Below are 23,611 nucleotides of genomic sequence, written 5' to 3' on the forward strand. Positions count from 1 at the left end.
CAGGTGCCTTTCCATTTTTCATTGCATTAATCGCTGATTCAATTTCTATTTTTTCAATTGGATCATTCAAAACTTTTTTCATATTTTCTGTTAAGGGTGCTATTTTAATATTTTGTAAATATGCTTCCATCTTTTCTTTATTTATTTTAACACCCTTAAATAATTTGACATAGTACTTAAAGAATTCTCTTTTTATTCCTTCTTGATCTACCATCTCTCTTCCATCAACCACAATTTTATTAATAATTTTACTTTCTTTTTTTTTTCAGTTGCCAGGCCAAATATTTTCCAGGTTTATTTGCTCCCTCGAAAGATTTCTGCTGTAATCTTTTCAGATTCCATTCCAATTCTTTATTTAACAAATGTCTCATTTGTGTTTGTAATACTGTAATCTCCCTCATAATTTTCTTTTTCTCTGGCTTTTTTCTCAGTTCCCCGTCTTTTTCTTTATTTCATTTTGAATGTCCAGCATCTGTTTTTCTTTTGCCCTCTTGTCTTTATTATTCAATGTAATGAATATTCCTCTCATTACTGCTTTATAAGCATCCCACACCGTCTGAAATTCTATATCTTTTTTATCGTTTATTTGGAAGAAAGCTTTAGTTTCATTTTCTAGAGATGTCACTATTTCTTTATTCTGTAGTAAATCTTCATTTAATCTCCATCTTCTCGACTTTTTAGACAATTTTGTAATCCACATTATTGGGTTATGATCAGCCCCTATTTTAGGTGAAATCTCTATTTTCTTTGTTATAAGGCCTAAATCCTTAGTGCCCCACAACATGTCAATTCTGGGGAAAGTATTATGTCTTGCTGAAAAAAAGGTATAGTCCCGTACTTCAGGGTTAAATTTTCTCCACATATTTTCCAGGTTTTTTTTGTTTGACCAATTCAAAAAAAGACTTTGGCAATTTTCATTCCTTATAATTTTCCCCCCCAGACCTATCTAGTGTATTCTGAATTGTTCCATTAAAGTTCCCCATTATCAAAACTTGATCATATGTCACTTCATCAAATTGTTGTATAATGTCTTTTAAAAAGCATCCTTTGCTCCATTTGGTGCATACAGTCCCAATAACTTTTTTTTTCATTTAATATTTCTACAGCTACAAATTTTCCATTTTTATCTTTAAACACTAATTTCGGATCCAATTTTTGTTTAATATAAAAAATCACTCCCCTTTTCTTCTGTTCAGCCAATGAATGAAATTCTAGTCCCAATTGTTTATTCCATAAAAATTTGTAATCCTTTTGTTTGATATGTACTTCTTGTAGGCAAACTATATTACAATTTTGCTTTTTAATCCAATGAAACGTTGCCTTTCTTTTTTGAGGTGAATTTAGTCCACTTGCATTCCAAGATAACAATTTGTAATCCATCATGGTGCAAATTCTTTATGTTCTTCATAGAATCTACTCAGTTCCTGTGTGCTTGTAATTGTAATCGTTTTTCCTTGAAGTTCAAAGCTTAAACCTTCAGGTATTATCCATCTATACCTCATTTCATTGTCCCGTAATTTTTCTGTCAATTTCTTATATGCTCTTCTGTCATTTATCACTTGTCTTGGCAACTCCTTCATAATTCTTACTCTGCTGCCTCTCACTATCAATGTCTTTTCAAAGTTTTTATTCATGATCTTTCCCACTGTTTCTTTTGTCATACATCTTATAACCACATCTCTTGGTAGATTATTTTTTTTTTTTGCATGAAGTCAGTTCACTCTGTACATATAGTCATACATCTAGTCCCTTCAGGATCTTCCTCCAGAAATTCTGCAATTATTTTTATTATATATTCTTTCAGGTCATTTTCTTCATCTTCAGGTACTCCTCTCAGACGTATCTGGATCTCCATCAATTTACAGTCATGAATTGCCACCTTTTCTTGTATTTTTAACAAAGTAGAATCATGTACTTTCACTCTCCCTTCCTGCACTTTCTTTGATGTTACCATAGTCTCATTCCTGAGATCCTCTCTATCTTTTTTTAGCTCTTCAATATCTTTTCTAATTTCTTTTTTGGAAGCAGTTATCATCTCCTTCATCCCTTTCATTATCCTGGCTTCCAGTGCATCTAATTGGTCCTGCATTTTTTCCAATGAAGCAGTCCTTGCACAGGTTTGCTTGTGGTCTGACATGTAAAAACACCGAAAATTTTGACCTCACCAAATTAAATTTCAACTATCAGGATTAAAAGAATGAAGCTTGCTTTCTTCAATGAGCCTAATTTCAGCATCCTCAGAGCCTCCTGGGCTCAGGTATTAATTTTTAAAGTTTTTATTTTTCCCAAATTGGCGGTCGCGACTTTTTGCCTCACTTTAAGCATTTTTTTCTTTTTTCCTCTGAGGACTTCTGAAATAGTTATTAACAATAATGTCCAATAGCATTTACCTTATAATCTTCACCTCTGTCGGCTCCACCAATTTTTAATGTCCCGAACACTTTAAAAGTTTTATTTAAACTTTATCCTCCCAGTAATGGCCGCCGATGTTTTTCTATAATATTATAGTCCTAGAGTAGGCTGACTGCTTCGATGATTTCCCTTTTTCATCCAATGCTTCCTGCTTTACTTGCCACCAAATCCTGTTTTCGCTGGTAGAGAGATCTCACGATACTTGACGTATTTTCTCTGTTGACTGTGAGAGCTGCAATTCTATGATGATGGGGCTTTTTCTCAAAAACCGCAAGTAGACCAAACATTAAATTCCTTTCCACTTTTTAGCATTGTCCTTTAAATTTACAAAGTCCAAATTTTGCCCCTTCTCCCCTTCTTCTTCCAAGCTTTCAATATTTCAATTTCCCACCTTCTGATTTTATTTTGTTTAACTTTAATTAGTCACGGAATGAAAGATAGCAATCAGTACCTTTTCTGTAGTTATCCAGATCAACACCGGGCTTGTGTAGCTTTAGATGTTTAGTAGTATCAAAGAAGGTTAGGATCCTGTCAACCTTATGTCAAATAAATGACTCTGGAAACTTCTGCAGATGATGAAAATGCAGCTCATCTCCAGAGACCCTTCAAAAGAGCCCCCCCCCCCCGGGGACTCCCTTTTAGCCAAGGTAAATCTCCTCAAAGTTTCCTGTGCATATCTTGGACTAATCTCTGTCTGAGAAAAGTAGGCAGTAGGCATTAGATTGCCTTCCACTACCCCGAACAGAAGTTCCAGCCTGCTCCCCTTCTGAGAAGCAGTTCAGCTCAGCATTTTCCAACCCCGGAAGTCCCAAGTAACAGAATTACTTTCAATCTGGAAAAGAAGCATTTTTTTCAATTTTTCAAAAAATTTCTAATTTTTTTTCCGGAAAAAAACCAGAAAGGAACCTTTTCCAAGCTTTAAAATTTCCAGAAATTTTACATCTCTACTCCAGACCCCTCATCATCTTCATCCTCTGGACACATTCCAGCTTGTCTATATCATCCTTAAAGTGTGGTGGCCAAAATTGAACACAGTACTTTAGGTGAGGTCTAACCTGAGCGGAGTAAAATGGTATCATCACATCACATGATCTGGACACTATATTTCTGCTGATACAACCCAAAAAGGCATTTGCCTTTTTAGCTGCTGCATCACACTGCTGACTCATGTTCAGTGTATAGTCTACTAAGATCCCTAGATCCTTTTCTCATGCACTACTGCCAAGACAAGTCTTCCCCCCCCCCCCATTCTATAATTATGCATGGAATTTTTCCTACCTAAATGAAGAACTAAATCACAGTTAAAATTCATTTTATTGGTTTTAGCCCAGTTTTCCAGCTTGTCAAGATCATCCTGTATCCTGACTCTGTCTTCTACTGTATTTGCTACCCAATTTAATACCATCTGCAAATTTAATAAGCATTCTCTCTATTCCTTCATCAAAATCATTGCTAAAGATGATGAACAAAACAGGTCCCAGGGCATATCCTTGAGGCACTCCACTTGTCACTCCTCTCCAAGAGTATGAGGAACCATTCACAAGCACTCTTCAGGTACAATCTGTTCACCAGTTACAGATCCACCTAACGGAATGGATCCAACCCACATTTTACCAACTTGTCAACAAGAATATTATGTGGAACCTTATCAAAAGTGTTACTTTAATGAGGATATGCCACCTTTTAACAATAAATTCCAAGAGGGAAAAATAATCTCCTTCAAGCACCAGAATTTATATTTACAGGTGACAGCCAAAACACTGATATTTATCCAACCTGCTTTCTTGTGAAATATAATCCAAGCTTTTAATTGGAACAACCATCACATTCCACTAAACATAGAATTAACATTTTTTATTTGTGTGGTTGATTTTAGTACTTGCTTCCTGTGTTACTAGATGTGATCAGAAGACTTTTGAAGTGCCAGAGATGCAGTTGAGTTTGCACTTTAAGCTTGGCAAGAGTTCAACAGTGCAGACTGGTGAATGGGGTTAGAGCTAGTCTAACTGGAAGATCTTCCCTTCAGGGCATGGGTTATGACTGCATGTTCTGTATCTCCTATCTGCTGAATTATTTGATTGGATTATAAAAATCTTGTGCTAAAATATGCTTGTGTATTGTCTGGCACGATTCAGTTCTGATACACATTTAATAAGGCTATTGCCCTGCGATTTAGTTGTATTGTGTTGCAGAGTTTATGAAAATGAGAGCTCTTTTCCCATACTGTATTTTAAAAGTATTGGGGTAGATTTCCCCCCTAAAAACTTGGCTAAGTAGAATGACCTCCCAAGTAAGATACTGGACACTACACAGATAACCACTCATATTTGGTCTCTTTCTGCATGTGTCCTTGTCCCCTGCAGTATCATTAGTCTTGTGATACAGATGCCATATTAGCTTGGCTACTGTTCAGTGCTTCTTCCACAAGAACGGGGAAATGAGGGGCATAAATGTTAACAAGTGCTATTTAATATAGTCACAGAGGGCACAATTCCTTGGGTGCCTGTTGGATGTAGATTTCTAGAAGCTTGTGATGAAGATGGTACTATTGGGGAAATGTGGCTGACGTTTTCCTGCAGCATAGACTTTGCCTAGTCTATGATGTGTCTGTGGAACAACAAAAGCTAAATTCTGGTCAGGGAGCTGCAGCAACCTCCCCCTCCTCCCAAGGTTCCTAGAGGCATGTTTTTGTTCTTTAAAAAAACAGTTCTTGCTATGGTATGTTGAAATTGGTCTGTTCCAAATGTGTGGTTTGTTCATGAGAGTGTTTGATGTGTTGTTACACTTCTGTAGAGGTTTATTTATTTATTTAATCAAATTTATATCTTGCCCTCCCCTGACGGGTTCAGGGTAGCTAACAACAAATAAAAACAACATCAAATATTAAAAACAAATATACAATAAAATCGTTTCCATTATATAATCATTAAAAGTCCAAGATGCACGTTGATGTTCTGGTTATTCTGATGTTTCTTGTTTCAGTTATATTTGTTCAGTGAGATTGTCAGTGCTGTGGAATAATAGCCACCTTCCCTTAACTGTCAAAAGCAAGTTTGAACAATTTGGTCTTACAGGTGCTGGGGAACTGTGGCAGGTCTCACAGGGCCCTGATGTTTCCAGGGAGGGCATTCCACAGAGTGGGGGCTATTACCAAGAATGCTCTGGCTCTGGTGGTCAACAATCAAGCTTCTTTTGGTCCAGGGATCTTAAGATTTTGGGATCCTGAACATAGTGCTCTCTGGGGTACATATGGGGAGCAGTGGTCGCAAAGGTAGACAGGTCCCAGGCCATATAGGGCTTTAAAGGTTATGACCAGCACCTTGAAGTGAATCCGGAATGCCACAGGCAACCAGTGCAACGTTTCCAGTGTAGGTTGAATGTGCTCCCATACAGGTAGCTCCATTAGCAACCTGGCTGTTGCGTTTTGCACTAGTTGCAGCCTCTGAATTTGAGTCAAGGGCAGCCCCATGTAGAGAGCATTACAGTAGTCTAATCTCGAGGTGACCGTTGCATGAATCACTGTTACCAGGTCATCGTGTTCCAGGTATGGAGCCAGCTGCCTTATCCATCTAAGATGGTAAAATGCAGATATGGCAGTGGCTGCTGCCTGGGCCTCCACAGTCAGCGAAGGCTCCAGGAGCACCCCTAAACTCTTGACCCTTGCAGCTGGTGCCATAGGCATCCCATCAAAGGCTGGCAGAGGGATCTCTCTACCCAGACCGCCACGACCTAGGCACAGGACCTCTGTCTTCACTGGATTCAATTTCAGTCAACTCTGCCTGAGCCATTCACTATGGCTTCCGATGCCAGGTCCAGATCTTCCAGGGCACAGCTGGACTGTCCTCCCATAAATAGATAGAACTGGGTGTCATCCGCATACTGGTGACAGCCCAACCCATATCTCCGGACAATCTGGGCAAGGGGGCGCATGTAGATGTTAAACAGCATCAGGGAGAGAACCGTACCCTTAGGCACACCACATACAAGTGGGTGTCTCTGGGACGATTGCTCCTCTATAGCCACCCTTTGTCCCCGACCTTGGAGAAAAGAAGTAAACCATTGAAGGACAGACTACTGAATCCCCACGTCAGCGAGGTTCACAGCTGGGGTATATTTCTATGAAATACCTGTATTTGGTCCCAGGTAGGGTCATAGATTTGAGATGTCAAGGAAGGGGCTTTCCAGAATTTCCCATATTGAGCCTGGGACAGTAGAAGTACTTTTTAAACATGAAAAAACTGAACTACGAGAAAACCTTAACATTGGGAGGAAAAATTCCCCAAAAACACACAGGAAGTTTAGATCAATAAGAGAGAAAACCATCTTACTGGATTGTAACTGCATAGGCCAGCTACTTATTGTTGCTATTGTTCCCAAGGAAAATTCCCCATTTTTGTAAGCCTTAACAGGGTATGGGACGTATCCCATAGAACAGTAGCATGGGTGGGTAAGACTATCCCATCCCAGAACCACAGAGAATGAAAGGTCATGGTATGTGCTCCCTGCCCTCATTTTCACCAGATTTGTATGAGTGGGCAGTGGAGGAGCAGAGGGTGCTACCTGACCAGCTGTTTGCCGTGGTTATTGCTCACTGTGCAGCAACTGAATGGCACCCATTGACTAAGAAGCACTCCCTGCCCCTCCTATATTTTTAATCATTTTAAAATGTTCCCTCTGTTTCCCACAAAGCAGGAACCAAAGAAGCTATAGTGTAAATGTCAGTCTAAACAGATATGGCAAAACAATAAGCAGCACTAACAATCTCAAACCATACATCAAGTGGGACAGGTCACAGTCCATTCCACCAGACCAGTGTTCTTTTAATGCCTTAGGCATTGTAGCAGCTGTTCTCTCTCTCCCCTGGAACTTTCTCTCTCCTTTCCTCCACCTGCTCTTGCAGGAAACCAGTTAGTGCAGGAACAGGCAAGACATCCTGGTGGTGCTCCTAGCCAAGAAGCTCTGCCTGCTCTCACACAAGAGCTAGCAAAGGAGACTGGGCGTTACCATTAGTAGTTGCAAACTAGGTGGGGCTCATGGTTAGGACCTGGAGCCTGCTACGCTGCTGCTTACTGTTGCTTGAGAGCAGGTTGCATCCAGGTTTGCCAGTTAAGCCAATTTGCTGGGTGCTGGATAAAACATTGCACTAGTTTGGTGTAGAGAGCCAGTTCGGTGTAGTGGTTAAGTGTGCAGACTCTTATCTGGGAGAACCAGGTTTGATTCCCTGCTCAGCACATGTACCTGCTGATGTGACTTGAGTCATTCACAAGTCCTGGCAAAGCTGTTCCTCCACCTACCTCACAGCTCCACCTACCTCACAGGGTTTCCGTTGTAGGGAGGAGAAAGGAAAGGAGCTTGTAAGCCACTCTGAGACTCCTTTGGGTAGTGAAGGACAGGGTATAAATCCAATCGCCTCTTCCTCCTCCTCCTCCTCCTTCAGTGTGTTCACTCCTTCCTTATCCAACTCAGCATCAATTGATAGTATTGGAAAAATGAATGCTAGATTACCTATCCATTAGTAGTTCCTGAGGCAATGTACAATTATTAAAAATGTAAAAATATGAGATACAATACAATAAAAAATGAAACCTTAATTGGCATCAATAAAATAAAACAGCAAGGAAGACTGCCAGCCATTAAAAAAAAAAACCTTAAGGTTTATTGGAGCGAAGGAACCTGATTCAAAATCAGTCATATGTGATAATCTCATGCTTATTTTTACAAATTTTTCCAACAGGATGCAAAAAACAAGAAGTTATACCACATATTTAATATGATTTTAAATTGCATGTTTTTATTTACTACTGTATGAGTTGCTTGGAGGTTGTAGAGAATTGTGGAGAAGAGATCCATAAATTGCTTTCTGAAGTCTCTGTGTTCTGAAGGTACATCTGAAATTTCACTAAGGACAACTGACCTACTAATATCAAGCCCAGCAGAATCAAATGGCTAAAACATGGACTGAAATGTATGGACTAAAGCAGGGGTGGCCAACAGTAGCTCTCCAGATATTTTTTTGCCTACAACTCCCATCAGCCCCATCCATTGGCCATTCTGGCTGGGGCTGATGGGAGTTGTAGGCAAAAAACATCTGGAGAGCTACTGTTGGCCATCCTGGGCTAAAAAATGATGCCTAGGGAAAAATTGTTCTAAAGCAGATTTCACTTTTGGCAGTTTTGTTTATGGAATGAATCTGTGGGAAAGCATGTGCCTTATGTAGAGAAGGGTTTTTATAGCATGCATTCAGAAAATATATGCATGAGAGTCTTTATTTGCTTTTGAGTACACATTTAATGGCAACCAGACACTTGTTTGTCCTTAGCTAATTATACTATGTGGTGCTATGTGCATTCGGGGAGGGACGGTGGCTCAGTGGTAGAGCATCTGCTTGGGAAGCAGAAGGTCCCAGGTTCAATCCCCGGCATCTCCAAAAAAGGGTCCAGGCAAATAGGTGTGAAAAACCTCAGCTTGAGACCCTGGAGAGCCGCTGCCAGTCTGAGAAGACCATACTGACTTTGATGGACCAAGGGTCTGATTCAGTATAAGGCAGATTCATATGTTCATATATAGCTAGCAAAACAGGAAGAATACTGTGTTCAGGCATGTGATTTAAAATAAGTGGTTACTGCATTTGGAGCTGATAATTTTATATGTGCTGTGGGCAGGCATCTTGAAGATGTGGTGAGGTGTACACAAAATAGGAATCCTGCTGTAAGTGTATAAATCCTTTAGCAGGTTTTCATTTTCTCTGTGTGGAATTTCTAATATGGAAAGAGTTAAAAGGTGCTGGAGAATTGTGTGTGCTGTTTTTTCTAAAGACTCAGTTTCAACCATTTTGACCACTCAGAATAGCACAATCACTTCTCCTGTATAACTTCTTTTATTTCTATGAAGAGAAAGCCCTTGTAGCTACATGTGGACGAGTGCTGAATTAGCATACAGTGTGGAGTTTAATTTTATTTTACCAATAATTTTGCATTCTGTTTTCTTTTTCTCCTCTAGATTGTTTACTAAACGAAGAAAATTTCTCAGTGAGGTGCCCCAAGCACAAGGTAATGAAAGATACCATCAATTTGCCATTGCCTTTTGCTAGACTCAGCACAGTTCATTTTAAGGCGATATGTATCATTTTGTGTATGTGTTTTTTTTTTAAGGAGATGCTGGTATGTTGGAGTAGGATATGTGAGACTTCACAAAAGTCAGGCAATATGAGAGCCTGTATTTTGTCTATTTTCTATGGAATTAGTTTCATTTCAAAATTTCTGTGTTACTGCTTCTGTAGAAATTCTCATAGCTGTTCTGAGGTTTTTGACTTCAGCTGTAGTATTCTGCTAAATGGGGAAATGTATTTGAGGAAAGAAGTTGTATGAATAGATAAGGGTACAAATTGGAAAGCCATCAATGGATTCATGGATACATCACTGCAGTCTTTATCTGTGGAGACTAAAGTGTTACAATTGCTAAAGTACCTACCTGAAGAACAAGTTGTGTGTTTCCTTATGTGGCCAGGTGTTATCAGGGCCGGTGTGTGGGAGTCGGCGAACTAGGCGATGGCCTGGGGTGCTGGCTCCCGCAGGGGCAGGCGCCCCCTCCCCATCCCTGCGTGTGCGAAAACATTGTGGTGGGGGTGGCGCAGAGTTTTGTATTGGGCAGCAAAAATCCCAACACCAGGCCTGGGTGTTATCAAGTAGGAAGAACACTGATTTTAATACAGAGCCAAAATTTTAATAAGTGGGAATGATGGTTATGGGAGAATCAAATTCTGTTTGCAAGACATTTGATGATTTATGGCATACCCGCAACAATGTTTTAAAGGACAGACTAGTTATTTAATTTCAACTTACTTAAAGATGCGTCATGCTTATAGAGCTGGTGTTTGTTAAATAGTAATGCTATCAGTGCAGAACACTTTCAAGCACATAGGTCATGTCACTGTGTCTTCAAAAGCAGCCAAGCCTCAGACAGACAACTGAACATAGAGACTGCATATTGTGCCTTCAAAATCCTTCATGTTACAATGGGTTTGTGTTGATCCCTGTTGAACAAATCTACGCCCCCCCCTCAGTAAATGAACTGAATTAATATTGTTATACCAAGACTGTAGGTGTTCATGAACAAAGATCTCAGAATTCTGGAGAACTCCTGTTCTTTATAGTCTCTGTGCAGTCTCTTTGCAGACCCACATGTAGAGGGTCTGTGAAATATGTGTAACTAGTTCTGGAAAAGTTCTAGCCCCAAGAGATTTTGATCATCAGTATACATTTCAAGAACAGGTTGAGCACCTTCATGCTATTCTCTTTTGATCAGGAATATACACTTGGTTTTTTCTTCATATTTTACTGTCTTCCCCTGGAATCTTTTGTACGTATTATATCGCCAGAGGAAAACCCTTACCACAGGTAGATATTACTTTGATTTACCTTTGTGGTAAGGTTGATTTTTGTCTGCATTGTGTGAAATTTACCAAGCGGGACCTTCACAATCACTCTTAGCATTTTCTTGAGGGACAAGGCACTGGTGGCCAGCATTTTTGACCACTCTATTCCCCAATTAAAAGAACAATCTGCATTTTCTCTCATTTGCTCTCCTTCCCTAAGCTGTTCCTGAGGACTCTGAGGTTCAGAAGTGTTCTTAGAAGTGGACCACAAGTATTTTGTCCATCAATTATTGCTGTTCCTTCCCAAGAACCAAAATAAGCATACTGAATCCAGTACATCACTTTGCATCCTCATAATAATAGATAAGTCACTGCTGCCTGGTTAGTTTGTCCCATGGTCTTGCTCAGTTGTGGCTTAGATTACAATCTAACCAATAGTGCCTCAGAACTCTTGCTAACAGGATTAGCTGTCAAGCTTTTGTGTCCACCAGACTCATTTCGCTGGCAACCACAATTTCTCATATCTGTCAAGGAAAAGAGTCTGCTTATCCCAGGACTGAGGCAAGATCCTTCACCACAATATTCATATGCTGAATCTGATGGCAAGTGGGACCCAGTTTTCTTAGGAGTATCTACAGTACCCTGAGGTTCTCCTGAGTCCCAGGAAGCTGTCTGCTAGAAGGTCTTCCAGAGACCATGATGAATTCTCAGCTGCTCTTGAAGTACCATTCATCTTAAGCTATGGTCTTGCTAATAGCTGATAGACCTGCTATTTCTGCCACGTTTGTAAAACATTGTGTTGATTGCATGAGCAGGGAAAGGAACAGTCTTCCGCAGTGCTATTATTTACACCTTATTTTCCTGAGGACATCCCCTTCTTCCTCCAGGTATATCAGCTAACCAGTTTCCCATGTGTGGGAATGCAGAAACCACAAAAAAAAAAAAAGATTGCTTATTTGTAATGGACATTTTTGAAATGGTCATTTGTAGTCTTTGACCGATTTCTCACTAGGCTTGTTCCAGGTGGAGAGCCCTTTTGCTCCCGGGGCTTCTCTCTGTTTTCACACAAGTTGCCCTGGAGCTGTGAATTGGCATGCCACTATTCCGCAGCAATCAAGATCCTCTGACAAGCAGTTTCTGCTTGCTGCGGAAAATTAGCACGCCAACTAGCAGGTCTGCGGCAGTTTATGCAAAAATGGAGTCTTGGAGACTTCCAGGTTCTGTCACCTTGAGCTCAGTGGGGGTCCAAGGAGCTTTTCTGAATCAGGCAGTTGGAGAGGTGCCACAGATGTGGCATCTCCAGGGAGACCCTGAAGGGGTTTCCTTTTGGCATGGGGCTTTGCAAGAAGCCAGGGGCATAGCGGCAGCTGTTCCTGTCCTCCTTGTATGCTCTGAAGCTCCACCGCCATGATCACCATTACGGCAGTAAGAGGTGAACACCCAACCGCTTGCTCTTTTTTTTCTTAGCAAGCTTCTGATGCATTGCTTTCCTACCTCAAGCACGGCATTTCTACTCGACAAGTAAGTTTGTTTTCAATACAGCTGACTAATGGGTCATTTTACATAACAACAAACGGGACAGTTCAAAGGAAGGGAAAGAGGCGGACCCCCCCCCCCCACTTTCCCATGAATGCAGCTTGGAAAAGACAAAGAACAACTTTGAGCATTTGCAACAATTTGAATTAGACTGAATATAGATACTCACATCAACCCAGATTATAATTGAATATGTGTTAATGAGACTATTATATGGCTATAATATGGTCTGAACAAAAATGAGATATATTTTAGAGAGATTTGTCTTTGCCGCCTGAGTGCAACTGAAATGGCAACAATCGAAACACACGACTGGAGGAGATTTGGAGAGACAGACTAACTGGGTCTCTGAGTTACTTTTCAACTTGGATTAATAGACTGAGTTATTTGGTAAAGAAAAATGGCATTACCAAGCAAAATGTTTTATAAAAAAGATATAACGGTTTTACCATAACTTCCCTAAATCAAGATCTTGGTTCATTAACAGAGTTGATAAAAAAGCAAATGGGAGCTTTTATGTTGAAACCTAGCGAAATCTGAAATCTACATGAGCAGAGTGTTAAAGAGATCTCAGTGATATCTGTGGAATTGGAAATAGAGAGTGATTTGCTGGGAAACAAACAGAAGAAAACCAAAATGGAACCTTATTGAGCAGTTAAAAAGAAGGACCAGAAATTGAGACCAATTGAAGTTTTTTCAAGAGGAACAAGTGTCGTGAGATCCTTACTATTTTTACCGAGAGGGATGACTGCACTAAGAAGAGAGAAGGTACATCTCAGCAAAAAAAAATCAAGATGTGGAAAACTTTCAGGAAGAAGGGTCTTTGAACTGTTTCTCTCTCTGTGGGTAATTGGATATGGAATTCTCAACAAGAACTGACATGCGATTTTAAAAGGCCTAGTGAGATTTTTGGGTCTTATTAAGCTGCTCCTCTAAAGCAATATGGATATAAGAGTTAAAGGATTGAAAAGTTTTGAAAAGAATTTTATATAAATAAATAGTTAACTTGGATCAATTTTTAAGGCAGAAACCACAATTATTCTGTAATCTGGTAGATCTGCTCTTAATATGTTTGTTTGGAGAAATTGTTTATACTGAGACAGATAAATTACTATGTTTTTTCCTGCTTATTACTTTTTCTCTCTCTACATTTTATGATATTTTAAACCTGATTTTTTTCCTTTCCATTTGAAATAAGTAAGTTAGAAGGATAAAGATATTTTTTTCTTATGCTCATTTTAATGACAACATTGTTCATATAACTAGTTAGTCTGTATTTTTAATATGGTTAAGCTTAGCCAGTTAGTTCTGTGTTGAGACTTCTCTGACTTTTTTATATTTATATGTGCTGAAGAAGAATAGTTTAGACTTGTATTTTAACTAATAGTTTAGTAAAAAGTGTATAATGAAAGAAAGATGGTAAAATATAAGGGGGAAATTTAATACTTGCAGGTAGAAAGAATTGGGTATTTCATTTGGAGGTAGAAATGTAACTGATATATTTGCATTTTTCTTTGTTTCTGGTCTCCCACTCTGTATCCACCCCTCCCGTCTTTAATGCTTCTGTATCTATGCTTATGCTTTTTCTTTTTATAGTTAAAATCAATAAAAATTATTAAAAAAAAGCAAAAATGGAGAGAAGCCCGGGGGCAAAAGACCTCTCTACCCGAAATAAGCCCAAGAGCTAAATCAGAATTCCTGCTGCTGGTATCTTACCTTTCTGATTAATGGCAAAGTAATTGAATGGTGAAGTGCTTGCCTTGAGGCATTTCAGATAGTAACAGGCTTTCTCTCAAGGAGAGGAGTCAGTAGCACCAGTTCCCTTGGCCCAGTTGTCTCTGCACAAGTGGCCACTCAAAGCAAACAAACCTCCTTCCTCTCCCTGCACATTGGTGTAAAACTACCATAGCAGTTATGTCCAACATCTTTCTCTTGTTAAAGATTGCAAATTTCATAGATATCATTTGCAAATGACAGGTGTGTTAAATTGAAAGTATCAGTATTTGGTCTGATAACGTCAAAGTGGTGACAGGAGAACTGCAGTCATGGTTAGAAGCTAATCCATTTCACTTCAGGCCCTCTGAAAATGTGTTGACAGAAAAGGCAACATAGTGGAAATTTAGAAGATAATTATGGTGCCATAAAAACTAGAGATGCACTTAAAAAAGCTAAGGAACAGGGTAGGGTTTTTCTGTTTTTTTGTGTGGGAAATGGGCAAGCAGTTTCAGCAGCTCTTCATTCATTTTTATGGTGCAAAGCTTCAGCAAGGAGGATATGCAAATGTTCCCTTTGCTGCATAGGACTTTTCTATTTCCATTCTGCCCAATCCCTGTAGGGCTCAGGGCAGAGTACAACATATAATAAAACAGAGCTTTAATCAGGCCCACAACTCTTTTCTTCCCCCCCCTCCCTCTTTGAAGCTCCAAGGCTGTTGAAGTTTCCAGCTCCTTCTGCCCTGTCTTTGCCTGCCTCAGCAGGAACTCTTCTGGGCTTGCAGAGCTGCAAATAAAACACGAATGGATTTTCCAGCAAGGTCTCTGTGCCCAGATAGACTGCTCTGGGTCTGTTTCTAGCAATAAAAACAATGCTCCGGGACTGGAATGACAGCCCCCAGAGTAGAATGACAATTCCTGGCAATAGAATTGCAAGGTGCAGGGTGCAATGACAGTTCCTGGGAGTAGAAGCAGTGTTCTGGGAATGGAATTCCACTCTGGGGGCCCTCATTTCAATCCAGGAATGCTTCTGCTACTGTCATTTCATTCTGGGGGCTGTCATTCCAGTCCCAGAGTGGGCTGTCTGGGTCCAGCAATCTTAATGGAAAATCCATTCTCTGTTTTCCTTGTAGCTTTGTCTGTACTGCAATGTATTTCAATGGAGTGGAGCTCAAGTTTCATTTTTCAGAATTCTGTGGCCAGTTGAATCTGTTGCTGCCTGGAGTTGTCTCCTTGCAAATAAAGGGTTGATGCTTTGAGCTAGTTTGTCTTTGCTGAATGGACCTGAGAACTGGTGCCTATTGAGTACTCTAACCTGAGAACCCACAGCCAAAGGTGAATATTTTACTGGAGAGCCATTGCCAATCTGAGTAGACCTGGGGGTGGGGGGAGGAGAGAGAAACTTGCAATGTCCAGCCATTCATGTTTTCCTAGGATCAGAGCATTTTATATTTTTAGTTTCTGCTGTGATCCTTGTGCTTTTTCTTGATGATTTATTTTAAAAATTTCATTGCCGAATCCCACTGTTCCCTCACCTTTCCATTTTAAATAAAATATCACAAGAGCTTTAAGCATATTTGTATTTTAAGTTGAAAAAATCTTTAATTGTGTTTGTCTGTATCCTTTATAAAGTTTATATCTGCACTACCTGGCATTGCATGGCCTGGCCCCACAAAGTCCCAGCTATGTCACATCTGGCCCTCATAGCAAATGAGTCTGACACCCCTGGATGGGCTGTGCAAAATAAAATCTTTGCCATGAAAACTGACTTCTGCATCTCGTATACTAAATATGCATGTTTGGAAAATGTACATATATTTTCGTGTTTTCTATTATTTATTCTGGTTCTCCTCAGTCTTTGTAATCTTAAAAGACCATTCTCTATCATGAAGGTTCAAGCCAGCCTTTTCAAAGATTCATGGGATATTGTTTTGCACCCATTAATGATTTTTTTTCTTTTTTTCTGCATTTGAAATGTATTATCCTGTTTATAAACCAGCTTTTTCCCAAAGGACACCGAAAACAGCAGTTTTGTTCTGAGAAAGATGTAGGACAGTGAAGAAGCTTCTTTTTATCATTGAGATATTGTTAAAAGTTGGAAGGGAGGATGCCATCAGACATTTAAAATACTTTAAAATAATTGGGGATTACTTTGTCACATTACTGATGCCTCCCATCTGTATTGTTAGGATGTATACCAAAATGAAATCCAGGATTATCAAACTAGATATGACGTTTCTGATATATACAATGAAAACAGCTAAAATCAGAGGACAGTAAAAATGTCCTTGCAGAAAACTCAAAGGAAAAAAGTATAAGAAAAGCACAAACCAATTAAGTCAGTGGCTGTGTTGCTCACCTTGCATGTTTCGTGTAGCTCCATTTTCTGACTAAACTCTGTTTGCTACTTAATAGTCCTCTTGCTTCACAAAAACTCTAACTGCTGTCCTGGGGAAATCCTGCCTGGAAATTCTGTTTGGTGTTCCTCTACTGATGCTGCTTTCTCTCTTTCCATCTCCATATATCCCCCCTTTTTTCTGACTCTCCCTGTTACCTCCCTCTTTCCCCCTCATCTCCTCCTTGGCATACTGCATCCTCAGCCCCTCCTCCCTTGCTCTCTTCCCTCCTTGCAGAACAAGATGATGAAAGGCAGCCTCAGCACAGAGCAGTCGGAGCGGGGGTGAGGGGGGAAGTGTGTTCGTGGGAATGAAAATAAAAACAAGCACAGGTGAGTTGAGGGAACAGTTTTCAGTTTGCCCTCTCACCTTTCCCCCAATCTGAGAGAGAAGTGTTGATCTTGCCATCTAGAGATTTTAATGGAGACTCCTATTCACTTCAAATTGGTGGTTTCATCCTGGTGTTGCTATACTGATCTTTCATGTTTACAGGCAAAGAGCTGGATTTTCTTTATGAGCATGTTTGGCATGTTTCCTCTATATTTACACAAATAAAGGGTTTTGCCAAGATGGATTTCTAAATTTTCCATCACTCGATTAGCAATTTGCAGTCTTTGTTACTCTTAGTATTTTTTGAGCCTTAGTAAGCTGAGATCAGTAGTTGACCAGGCAGCAGTTGGATCATTCTTTTTCATTTCCTGGTGCAAGTGGAATAAAATAAAAGACAAATATAAGAAGTTCATAAGGTTATAATGTGCTGTCAGTTCCCAAGAAAGGGATCCATGGAAGCACAATGCTTGTACAAAATAGAGTTGCCTTTTGACCTGGACAAGACAATCAAAACACAGTGCAAGAGGCAGCCTTGTTTGCCTGTTGGTGGGTTTGTTCATATTTGCTTTGTGCATTCTTGGCATACATTGGGAGGAAAGTTTAATTGGACAGTTCACATCTTCCGTGGTAGCTCCTTCCAGCCTTCTAGACAAGAGCCTAAATCAGCTCTGTGTGAGACTCTGTGTACGTATGAGTGTGTGATGCTTGTCCCTGCTTACTTTACGTGTGATATTCTCTTTATCAATTTACTGCTGCTCCCACTACATATGAACATATGAAGCTGCCTTATACTGAATCAGACCCTTGGTCCATCAAAGTCAGTATTGTCTTCTCAGACTGGCAGCGGCTCTCCAGGGTCTCAGGCTGAGGTTTTTCACACCTATTTGCCTAGACCCTTTTTTGGAGATGCCAGGGATTGAACCTGGGACCTTCTGCTTCCCAAGCAGATGCTCTACCACTGAGCCCTCCCCTGTCCCCTGTCCTCCTTTTCTTCTAGCCATGTCGGGGTTGTTACAAGTGTTTGTTCAAGCCCAGGATAAACTATGGGATACGGCCACATACTCAGCCTCCCTAGTGCTGTAATGTAATGTAATGTAAAATTTTATTTATATCCCGCCCTCCCCCGCCAGAGCAGGCTCAGGGCGGCTTACAACATTTAAAATGAACAATACAATAATAAAACATTAAGAACACATTAAAACCAATCAGTGATTAAAACATTACTAGAATAACAGTGGCGGTAAGCATTATTAATTTAGCAGTAAACATTGGTACCATCATTAGTGAACGCCTGTTTGAAGAGGGCGGTCTTGCAGGCCCTGCGGAACTGATCTAAGTTCCGCAGGGCCCGCACCTCCTCTGGGAGCTGGTTCCAGAGTTGTGGGGCTGCGGCGGAAAAGGCCCGAGTGCGGGTGCTTTGCAGTTTTACTTCTTTCGGCCCAGGGATATTCAGTTTATTTTTGCCTACTGACCTCAGTGCTCTCTGGGGCTCATATGGGGAGAGACGGTCCCTCAGGTAGGTCGGTCCTTGGCCATATAGGGCTTTAAAGGTTATGACCAGCACTTTGTACCGGATCCGGTATACAATCGGCAGCCAGTGCAGTCCGCGCAGCCCAGGCCGTATATGCCTCCATCTTGGAAGACCAAGTAGTAGCCTGGCTGCTGCATTCTGCACTAGCTGCAGTTCCCGGGTCCGGTATAGAGGCAGCCCCATGTAGAGAGCGTTACAGTAGTCCAGTCTTGAGGTGACCGTCGCATGGATCACCATCGCTAGGTCCTGCCGCTCTAGGAAAGGGGCCAACTGCCTCGCCCGCCTCAGATGAAAGAATGCTGACTTGGCAGTGGCTGTTATCTGGGCCTCCATTGATAGTGAAGGCTCCAGTAAAACACCCAGGCTCTTCACCCATTGCGCCATCTTCAGTGGCGCCCTGTCAAAGGCCGGGAGAGATATTTCCTTCCCCAGAGTGCCACGACCCACCTGGAGAACCTCTGTCTTCGCTGGGTTCAACTTCAGCCCGCTCAGTCTGAGCCACGTTGCAACAGCCTGCAAAGCCCGGTCCAGGTTCCCCGGGGCGGAGGCGGGCCGGCCGTCCATTAGTAGATAGAGCTGGGTGTCATCTGCATATTGATGGCAACCCAGCCCAAATCTCCGGGCAATCTGGGCGAGGGGGCGCATATAGTGCTGCTGTATTTGGCAGTAGGTCTTTGGCTAGAATGGTGGTTGGAGGTATGAGTATATGGGTATAGTTGTCATTACACAACATAGGACTGGCTTCTTGCATAATGCTGACATTGTGGAAGCAAAGATGTACCTGGTTGGCTGGAGAAAATTGTTTCTTGCCAAAGGCAACTAGGTTTACTGCTGAGTTGCAAAGCTGGCCTACAATTCAGTGAGTTTGTAGTCAAAAGATACTTCAGGTAGGGATTTTCAACAGCCATCCATCCAGAGACTGTTGCCTTTTATTAGTTTTTCTTTAGGAGTGCTGGTAACTGAAGCCCTCTGGCATTTGACTGAAGTGCCAGGTATTGATACTAATATTAAATTGTTCAAGGGCTGTGCCTATCATTGTATACCTTCAAGGCATATTGTGTATGGATCTGTATATTTGAGGGGGTTTTTTGACAGTGAAGAAGGAAAGTAGGTTAGCATTATTGTCCCCATTTGGAGACAATGAAATGGCATTGCTGAGTGTCAGTGACTTCCCCAAAAGACATACAAAGACTAATTAGTGACCTGAAAATACAACAGAGCTATCCAAGCTCTTTGCAGCACTCATTTCTACCTACACTGTTATTTAGATTAATTTACACCAGAGGGTGTTTATCTGCCTGCTTAAACTAAATGTGGATTCTCAGTGAGCCACGTTAGTTTGTACATCTTATTTTTCTTCAGAGACATAATTTCTGGGTAGGAAGAGTTGGCATCTTCTCATGTATGAAGTGGGGCAAAACATTATTTAGCTCTCAGTGCATATATTTGGGTGAACCTTTAGGAACAGACCAGAGAATGGGGTCCTGGCTTGGTGGCAGAGAATATGTGATTTTGCATATAGAAGGTTCCAGGTTTATCCCCCAGCATCACTGTTAAAATGGTCAGGTAGTATGCTATGTGAATGTCCTTTACTTGAGACCCTAGAAAGCCTCTGCCAATAGACAGTGCTGATTTTGATAAACCAGTGGTCTAAGATGCTGAAAGGCAGCTTCCTAGGTTCCCAGATTTAGATCCATGAAGAAGAAATCTCCCTTCTTTGACAGATGATTAAGATGTACCCTGATTTGTACAAAGATGCAGATTATGCTTGGTTTGTGCAATCTAATGTTTGTAGATTAGCTTGCAGAAGCTAATTGTTACTTAATCTATGATGTTTGCTACTGAGGATTCAAATTTTTCTGAATTCTGAAACAAACTATACTTACGCAGTATACTTATATTTATGCTGCTACTGTATTGTGTTTTACAGTAATCTGTATCTCTACTTCCCCCACACACGTGTGCTGAAAAGGACGTGTGTTAATTAGTTTCAGCGGAGTCTTTATTTTGTGCATTCACTACAGTAAGGTTTAAAACAAAAATGGATCTTGCACATGGAAGCTGCAGTTTCCCTGATGTCAATGTTTTAGTTTTAGGCATTCATTCTACTACACATTTTTAAAGTACATCCAAATGTGTACTTCACATATATTGTCAGCCTGGTTTGGCAAGATTTTCTGCATGCATGCATGGGGAACACACAGAGATACACATCTTCCATCTTGTCTTCTGACAATTGTCTCAAGAATGCCTACTGTGAAAAGTTACATGAAGAGTAAGCCCTCTGTGCACTGGATATTGAAGGACTCTGATTGCCTTATTTTAACACTTTTTAAAGTCAAGCTGGTCCAGTGGGAACTCTCACTGTTTCACTATCTGAATACTTTCCCAAGTATTTTGGTTTGTTGAAACTTACCTTGACATCTTGGACATGTTTTTCTAGCTAAACGAACAGTCAGTGGTGTAAAATGGATGTTTTAATTGCTTGGAGGTAATGGAAGGTATACCATCCATTTGGATTGTGTTGCACATGTGCCTTCTAAGGCACAGTTTTAAAGACTTTATTCTAGCATCAGACCGCACAAGGAGATGTCTGGGTGTGGGTTCCTTTTATTTCTGAGCTGGCTCCTCAACGCTTCTCATCATTTTTGGTCATGAAGGTGAACTGAGCAAGCTTTAACACTCTGGATTGCTCTCATGAACAGAGAGGGGAAAGCATGTGGGAGTGCTGTATGTCTGTTGTGTGACTGAGCTAGTGATGGATTGTTTCCAGATACAGTCAAGCAACCCCTGATGTGTATTGGGGTCCAGATGTTTTACAGTTGATTTTGAATGCCTTTCATTTGCAAGGACATCTGATTATTTCTGGGGGCCTCAAGTCTGCTTTCCCCTTTCCTGTTTGCTTGTATGAGGAAATTCTCCCTTTGGAAGTTCTAGAATTGTGACAACCAGCAATAGGGGATATGTATTAAGAGAGTTCTCTTTCTTTGTTGTTAATGTTCAATAAAATAGTGCTGTTTGTTTTGATTTGTGCTCCAAATTCCACTGGAAGGAAGGCTGTATTCACTGGCATATCCTGAATTGGGGGGTGGGATGCGTGAGGCTGGAAGACATTATGCAAGCCTCTGTGCATTGTGCCATACTGGCTTCCTATCACTATAGGTGGTATCCTTAAAATATGGTGATGTTGAGAGGTATTGTCTTCAGCTCTACCCCAGACAAACTTTAAGCATCCAACTTGAGTCTTTCTTGCTATATATTTGCGGTTGTTGTTTGCATCTGACAATTTCAAGCAAAGAAGCGTAGGTTTATATGGACTGATGCTGGTACTGTATCATTGTCCTTTTCACTTACTGGGTTTATAGAATCGGTGGCAGCCTATATCCAGCTTGAATGTCATAAAAATTAGGGAATAAAGCTATTATGAGCTGTGTTTGTGTTTGAATTGTTACTGTCCTATTATTTGCCAAGAATATATGCATTATGGAGAGAGGCCCTACTGATGAAGAGACCATATGAGAATTCACCACCCCAGCTTGACAAGAGCTGCTCAAATAAGCCTTGCATGGACTTCTCCCACAGCCCTACATGCTAGCAGCAAATTAAAGGATTCTGAGATGGAATGGCATGTAGTTTCCCATATTGTGTGCATATCATTGAAACATGCCATTGTTTTCATGACTCTTTACCTAGAATACCTTTAGAAGCTTTTGTTACTTTCTATAAAAGATTGTATCAGATTTAAGCTGTCTTGCTCATATTTCCCTTGGGCTTTGGTGTTCCTTTTAACTATTAATGGGAAAGTTTAGCACATATATGTATTTTTCCTTATAGCACTGCTTTTATTTTTCTACAGGTTAGGCTGTTGAGATAAGAAAGCGGCAGACATTCAAGACTGAATGGATTCTTTCCCACTGTGCAGTCATGCCCCTTCTTGATGTGCCTGCCAATGCCAGCACTTCCTTCATCAACTCTTTCATCACACTTGACCAACAACATCACTGAATATGATCAAGGAATCTGAACCAGCTGTTTTCATGGACACAATCTCCATAGTGACTATGGGAAGGGGAGGGAAAAGAAGAAGTGGGGAATTAATGAGGGTGGGATAAAATATATATATATAGATTATATATATAAAGATCTATTTTTAGTCTTGATAGACTTGTTTTAAATGAAAGGTGCGCTATCCCTTTTTATGCATTTAATTCAATTTTTAAGACCCACATACTACCAAGTTGCTCATGACAAATATAAGTAAAATCAAAACAAAGTCTTTGGAAATGGGTCTTATTTTGTTTCAAGAGGAAGTGTGGAGTTATGAGCTTGCTTAATCAAATTTGTCTCTTCACTCCAACTTCAGCAACGGAAAAGCCAGGTTTTTAAAAAAAATATTTTTGGGGGGAGGGCAATATCGTTTGCAGGGGTGGGAAGTGGGAGTGAGTGGTTGCAGGGGATGGGATGTTTGTATTTGTGTATGTCTGAAGAGGGGATTTATTTTTTTTTCTTTTAAGAAACACTATTTATTTTTATTAAGAAAGGAAGCCTAGAAGCATCAGAAGACTCCTATGTCATGTGACTTCTGTTAGCTTCATATACAGATACTTTGACCTTATAGACATGATTCTGTCTGTACCAAAAGGTGGGGGATTTGAGCCATTCTTGGCATTGACAAATACTCCCAAATCATTCCAAGGAGCTGCTGCCTTTTCCCAGAGCAGTTGAGAGGAGGATGTTGGCTTGCCTACCAGAAGGGGGCGTTCACCAGGAAGTCTGAATGTTGACATAATCAGTGTGTGTTAAGCTGACCAGGAAAATCTAATTAACCCTTCTTTTCTCTGTCTTTTGTTTCTCAAAGGAAGGGAGGGAGAATGTCAATTTAGCAGCGTACACCACATGGTTACTTTTTGTTTGTTTGTACATTGTGTAATTTTTAAACATTTGAGTTTAAAAAAAACTTTCTCTTGTTAAGGCCTTAAGAAGGGGTTAGTGCATCTTTCAGGGGTCACTCTGCCATGGGAATAAAATAGCTGTTTCACAAACAGTTTTATATAAAAAAACTAAAACAAAAAATCACAAAAAAACTAATAAACTTCATTTTAACCTTGTTTTCTTCTGTGGAGTTTAATGTAGTTTTTCCTGTAAACAAGTCTTTTTTTGTGTGTGGATGTCTTCATTTATTTATGCATTTTTTAACTGCCTTGTTTTCAGACAGGACTTTCTTCATAGTCTTATATAGTGCACAAGGCACATGTAATGACTCTGCTGAATATCTAAACCTGGAGAGTACTGCCATCAGAACCGTTACCAGTGTTGTGGA

The 23,611-nt window shown here is 40.4% G+C and overlaps 1 protein-coding gene across 7 annotated transcripts in view; it reads left to right on the forward strand.

The window, feature by feature from the left end:
* The window catches only part of TCF20 (transcription factor 20), a 350,226-nt gene extending 326,827 nt beyond the window's left edge, over positions 1 to 23,399 (forward strand). For 5 of the 7 annotated variants that reach the window (XM_060245336.1, XM_060245340.1, XM_060245339.1 and 2 more), the window contains 3 exons: positions 9,412 to 9,461; positions 16,635 to 16,762; positions 22,148 to 23,399. In XM_060245336.1, coding sequence (XP_060101319.1) covers positions 9,412 to 9,461; positions 16,635 to 16,718 — 134 coding nt within the window. In that variant the 3' untranslated portion in view covers positions 16,719 to 16,762; positions 22,148 to 23,399. The remainder of the gene's footprint in view (positions 1 to 9,411; positions 9,462 to 16,634; positions 16,763 to 22,147) is intronic. The other 2 variants (XM_060245341.1, XM_060245342.1) reach the window with 2 other exon arrangements.
* The last annotated feature ends 212 nt before the right edge of the window (positions 23,400 to 23,611 follow it).

This window comes from Heteronotia binoei, chromosome 8, assembly GCF_032191835.1.
Source record: "Heteronotia binoei isolate CCM8104 ecotype False Entrance Well chromosome 8, APGP_CSIRO_Hbin_v1, whole genome shotgun sequence".
Lineage (NCBI taxonomy): Eukaryota > Metazoa > Chordata > Lepidosauria > Squamata > Gekkonidae > Heteronotia > Heteronotia binoei.